Source organism: Histoplasma capsulatum, genomic scaffold, assembly GCF_000149585.1.
Source record: "Histoplasma capsulatum NAm1 scaffold_8 genomic scaffold, whole genome shotgun sequence".
Classification (NCBI taxonomy): domain Eukaryota; kingdom Fungi; phylum Ascomycota; class Eurotiomycetes; order Onygenales; family Ajellomycetaceae; genus Histoplasma; species Histoplasma mississippiense.
This window is the reverse complement of record NW_001813975.1, coordinates 1474165-1479716: the sequence shown is the minus strand read 5'-3', so window position 1 is coordinate 1479716 and position 5552 is coordinate 1474165. Positions and strand designations below refer to the sequence as shown.

Here is a 5552-nt window from a genome sequence, read left to right as displayed (position 1 = left end):
GTCGATTCAGGCTCCCAGCATGATATAGAGATTAGCTATGTAGAGTCGAAATCTCCTTGCCTTTATGTGCAATCCGCCATTTGTGGTCCAATCCTACCTCGGGAACAATAAAGACGTGGTGTATGGATGCTTTTATTGAATCGCAAAAAATAAGGAAAGAAGGGGGGAAAAGTGAGTTCCATGGAATACCTAGGAGTCGAGCAAGACGTATTTCACATATGGGCATGTACCGTACACGTACTATACATGGGCATAGCTAACTCACTTTGCAGAGCTGCACAATCTCCTTAAAACATATTGTCTATTTGATGGGATCGTAGAAAGGCATGGCCATTACTTCCTCGAGCGACCAGTACTTCCGCAATTTGTCAGGCCGAAGTTCATCTACCTCGTTATCCATGTGCACCCACAATATCTCCCTAAACCCATCCATAAGCGTCTTCAGGTCTTCCAAGGCGAACTCCTTCTTGCCTTCCTTGCACGCGGAAAGATACTCGAGTAGATTCGTCAGGCCAGTGTGGATATGTGTGTGCTGAACGAGCAGTTCGACTTTCTTATGTTCATCTTTGAATGCTGGCATGCGCTGGCCCAAAATTGGGAAAACCCATGCCTCTTCCAAGGAGTGGTGGATCTCCAGGTTATTGCAGAATTCCGTTCCAAGTTCGATGAACTGCTCCAAAGACATGTCCTTGGGCAGCTCGTTGGCAACGCAGGCATCGTATAATTTCGTCCATGAAACTCGAAACTGGTTATGCTGCATAAGATGTCAGCATCGTTGTATAGTGAAAGGATACGTGGAATTTGGAATATCTTCCTCTTTGATCTACTGACATGGAAGTCCATTTTCTCTGCAAAGAAGTTGAAAACTTCGAAGTCTTCGGCGGATAATTCGGGCAGGGGGTCAGCAGAAGCTGCCGGTTGAGCAACGGGAGTATTTTGAACTTCGCTCATTATTACGACGTTGTTTCGTCCGCGATATTCAATTTGGCACTCGCTTGTTGGAATCTCTCGAAGCAATCCTCTCTATGCATAAAAGGAATATTTGGATATCTGACTGAACTATTCACGCTTTATGGCTCGCTCAGAAATTGGGCCGTGCCTGCCTTATATGCTCCGGTATTGGCGTAGCCCATCAGCCACAGCAATCGATATGTTTGATTAAATAATAATGGCAACCCTTTGTCCAACCCGAGGTCTTCGTGATGGCTCTTTGGCCCAATCTGTCGTCTTTGCTTTCTTCTCAGGGAGGTTGCGGGCCACCCTGCCTGAAGATCATAATCCCGGCATGACCAAAGCCATAGCCTGCCGATGTTGTATCATCGGTATCGCATTGCAACCTGAACTAACGCCAGTGCTGCTTCACTAGTGGGCCAACCAGAGACAGAGTATTATCATTAGCAGAAGAAACGCTGGATGGTCAGATCCAACGTCGAACAAACTTGGACGAGATTCTTAGCTCAATGTTCGCTGAACGGAGCAGTGTGTACCATCTCTATCACCCCCACCACAGGACTGCCAAAAGCTATAAGAGTTTTGTCTCTCCTGTTTTTCGTGATTGCACATGTAAAGTTCTTCGACTCCCTCCACTTTCTTGCTATAGAGATAGAGGTAGCACGTTACCCCTGGAATCCTTCTGTGTTGGTCAGAGGTAGAGATCCAACGATATACGTGAAAGTAGTAAATCCGAAAAACTATCTCCGAGCTGAGAAAACGGTCCTTGGCAGACTGAGACTGAAAGTCTCCGGTTCAAGTCTCTGAGCCATCTGCATACAATGAGAAAACGTTGTATCAGCCTATTGATATTGATATACATATAATCTCGGCGAACTATGTATATAACGATATGAGACGTACGCTACAAAAAGGACACCGAGTAAAGCATTTGCCGTTGGAAACATTGCCTTGGTGAGGCCGTGATGTCTCCGGTTCCAAACTCCCATCCTCCCATCCTCGCTACTTGAAACGATGATGTATATATCTAGATCCTGGTGTCGGCTCGCGGCATCCCGGGATCGGTAAATCTCGACAGTTTTGTTATTTCAAGATTTAGTCGCATTACATTTTGTATGTACTCCGTAATTGATAAATAACCTCCCTTTAGTTGATAATAATAGCCCACGACTCACCTCTCATCTTCATAACATCGTCCACCTCGACTGCTGATTACTTAAAAAAAAAAAAAAAAAAAAAAAAAAAAGAACAAGAAAGAAAGAAAAAAGAAAAGAGTATCCCTCTTCAGTGTTACCAGATTACCCTGTCTTCTTTATTGCTTTGAGTACAAGTATGTAGGACAAAGAAGTATGTAGAGCACACAGAGGTAATTGCTTTGTTCATAAATATATCCATGTGATGATGGAGCTTGTCCTGGCTGAAAGCAAGAGATCAAATCAAGTAGAGATACGCTACGCTAATTTATCCAAACCACTTCCTGATGTTTCCTCCTGGTGCTGATTATGAGCTTGTGGAATTCCGAGACGCCGCATGTTGGAGGCTGCCTCGGCACAGGATTTACTCCTCTATTAAACTATGCCACGACCCCTTCCAAGGCTTGGGGTTGCTTGCGAGGGAGGAATGGCGATTGCTACTCGTGGATTAATATAATAGTTGCTGTTGTAAGCCCCAGCATGGTTTACACCCCACTTCATTTTCACTTTTGAATTCGAGAGGGCGAAAGTACATGCACATATAGTTATGAAAAATGTAATTTCTATTCCATGCCACAGGGGTATTGTAAGCAGTATATACAAAAGAGAAAAAAAGGAAAAGAGCGTAACAAACTAAAAGAAAGAGAGGAAAGATAGGAAAAGAAAAGAAACTTTGGAAAATGAGAAGATCTGTCCTGCTCTTGTTGAGCGGTAGTTTGTGGGTATCAGATTCCGGGTTGAAATCCGGGAGTGGTAAAAGGAGAGAAAGAACGAATTGAAGATAAAAGGAAAGTATTGTACTGTACAATGCAACGAAATAACCAAAAAGACCGACAAGCAAGCGGAAGTAGGAGTCCCATAAAACCAACCAGATAGATGCTTCCTCCCACATGATATTTCATAAGGATAGATCAAACCACAAAATTTATGGTTCTTCATTTATAGAAGGGCTACTTGAGCTTCGCCTGAATGTCATTAGCTTGTCTAGTAGAGTTTAGCTGATTTTGGGTGTGCGGAAGCTGAGCCATCCACGTCGGGGGAGAGATCCCAGTTTGCTCATGGATAGTGGAGAAAAGCGGTGGAAGGCTTTGCATGAGGTTCCGGATTGGGGCAGTGGTATCCTGTGACGCATCGCCAGATGAACCTGGATTTGCGCTATCTTTAGTTGCCGAACTAACAGGAAAATTCATTTTGCGTGAGGGAGCGGATAAACTAACCGGTGTTCCAGACCGTAATCTTGGGTTCAAGGCCTTTGATAGCTTCACCATTTGCTCTGGCGAGTGCCTCGTACGTTTTATTCTGAATCATAAGGTATTGTAGGAAGCCCTGCGGTCCGCCAAATACATCTGCCATCGCAGCGTAAGCCTTGGCCGTCTCGGCGATACCTTGAGCTTCCTTTTTCTTCGCGATGTAGGCAGCTTCCGCCTCTTTCGTTTTTGCCAAAAATGCCGCCTCTGCATCCTTGGAGACGCGATAGTCTAGAGGCAGTCCACGGGTTAGTGAGGGGTTTCAGATGATTCCAAAGTCAGATGAAGTGGGCGGGGAGTGGCCAAATACTCACAGTGTGCATCAGCGTCCATCTTTTGTTTATACATCACAGCGTCAGCGGTTTTCATTTTGGTGTAGAGGTCTGCATCAGCGTTCTGTTCAGCAGCCTCCCTTGAGATCTTGCTCTTGGTCACATCGATTGCCCGCAGGCGTTCCAATTCCGTTTCTGCTCGTTTGGTCTCGACCTGTTTCTGCAACTCGGCATCTTTCATCTCTGCTTGGCGCTGAGCGGATATCTTCCCAAGTCGAATGCCCATATCGAGCTCTGTTTGGCGATTTGTAAGCTGAGCATCTGCCTGCGCCTTCTCGCTTCGGCGCTTGGTTTCTAGAACGGCAGTTTCTGCATCAATTTTGGATATCTCTTGCTTTGTTTTGCCTCGCTTTTCGGCCTCTCCAATTTCACCTCTCATTCGAGCCTCTGCGACGTCAATTTTGGCTTGATTCAGCGCACCTTCATGCGCTTTTCGACTAAGCTAAATTGCCGAATGGTCAGCACATATCTCCGCGCATCCTAAGCAGAATAAGGAACTTACCAACGTGAAATATTCGCTTCCTGGAGTATCTTGAAGCTCTTTAACGTTGGCGTTGTAGCTATGATTTCGGGAATAAGCACCACAGACAATGTTGTATTGAAGCACACCAGTACTTACATCCTCAGACCAAATTGATCCAGCTCATTTTGGACATTCTCGATGACATGCTGCTTGAAGACGTGTCGTTCTTTGAAGATTTCTTCCATTGTCATGCCAGACACAATCACGCGAGTCTCGCCCTCGATGATGCCCTTCACGATATCTTGAACATGATTCCCTGTGGTTGCCGATTTGGCAGCCTTTACCCCATCAGCTTCTCCGGAAAGGAGGAGAGCATACTTCTTGAGGGAATCGATATTGTTATCAGGACCGATTGTGAAGACGGCTGGGAGAGAGAACTGAAGCTTTTCGATGGTCATGGCCTGGAGATTCATGGAGAAATCGAACGGCGAAATTGAAATTCGGGTGCACTGTGGTTGATCTCTGTTAGACTCTCAACTTTCATTTGGAAAGCACCCTGCCCTGAAGACTTTTCTATGAAGGCAGAGTGATCGATGCGCTCTAGCAACCTACTTTTTGCCATGGCATCACAAACGCCGTTTTCTTTATAAGCACGTCATTGATGCCACCTCCCGTGAGAACGAGGTACTCGTTCGGCTCTGAAACCTTGTACCTGAGGAAAAAGTTGGAGTTAATAACCATGAATGATGAATAGAAATAGCAATGAAAACAAGAACGAGAATACAAGCATACCACATCGTCAATCTTGAGCTATGTGTTTTTCCCCTTGATGGGTATTGCAGTATTAAATAGCCAGTATGTGGTTCGCAATGAGAGAAGAGAGTGAGTGAAAGCGGTTTGAAGCGAATTGCAGTTTTGAAAACGGGAACGAGGCCGACATATATATATATATATATATAACACAAATACGAGATGGAATTCACCGCGCAAGGCCACCACTCACCATGACGAAATGGCAGGAACAGCCAGCCGAGAAGCATTCGGATTGGGAGCAACCAGAAGGAGCTCCGCGGCAGCCTTGTCGCCAGGCTTTGGCCAATCAGGTAAGTCCCGCAGTCGCATGCACGGCATTGCTAGCACCGTGTTAGCGATCTCTGGTTGGCGTCATTGACACCAAGGGCCAAGCAAGGTTCTACCCTGACAAACATCGAAAATGGGCCGAGTGCGGTCTCTCGGAGAAAGGCTTTCAAGCCGCATGATCCCAGCCCCAAGAAGCGACTTCGTGTGTGTCTCTTTCACCCCCATCGAGGCTCTATGTGCTGTACCTATGATATCAACATTATCCCGCTGGTTGATCCAAGGAGGC

At 45.8% G+C, this 5552-nt stretch overlaps 2 protein-coding genes across 2 annotated transcripts; both read right to left on the bottom strand.

Moving 5' to 3' along the window:
- Positions 1 to 301: 301 nt before the first annotated feature.
- Positions 302 to 951, bottom strand: HCAG_07393 (predicted protein; the record flags this gene model as incomplete). Its single annotated transcript, XM_001537921.1, has 2 exons — positions 302 to 754; positions 832 to 951. The coding sequence occupies 2 exons, from the start codon at positions 949 to 951 to the stop codon at positions 302 to 304; spliced, it is 573 nt and encodes a 190-aa protein (XP_001537971.1).
- A 2143-nt stretch (positions 952 to 3094) lies between these two features.
- HCAG_07392 (conserved hypothetical protein) lies at positions 3095 to 4927 on the bottom strand (the record flags this gene model as incomplete). Its single annotated transcript, XM_001537920.1, has 6 exons — positions 3095 to 3288; positions 3362 to 3622; positions 3706 to 4165; positions 4226 to 4283; positions 4343 to 4695; positions 4799 to 4927. The coding sequence occupies 6 exons, from the start codon at positions 4925 to 4927 to the stop codon at positions 3095 to 3097; spliced, it is 1455 nt and encodes a 484-aa protein (XP_001537970.1).
- Between the last annotated feature and the right edge of the window lie 625 nt (positions 4928 to 5552).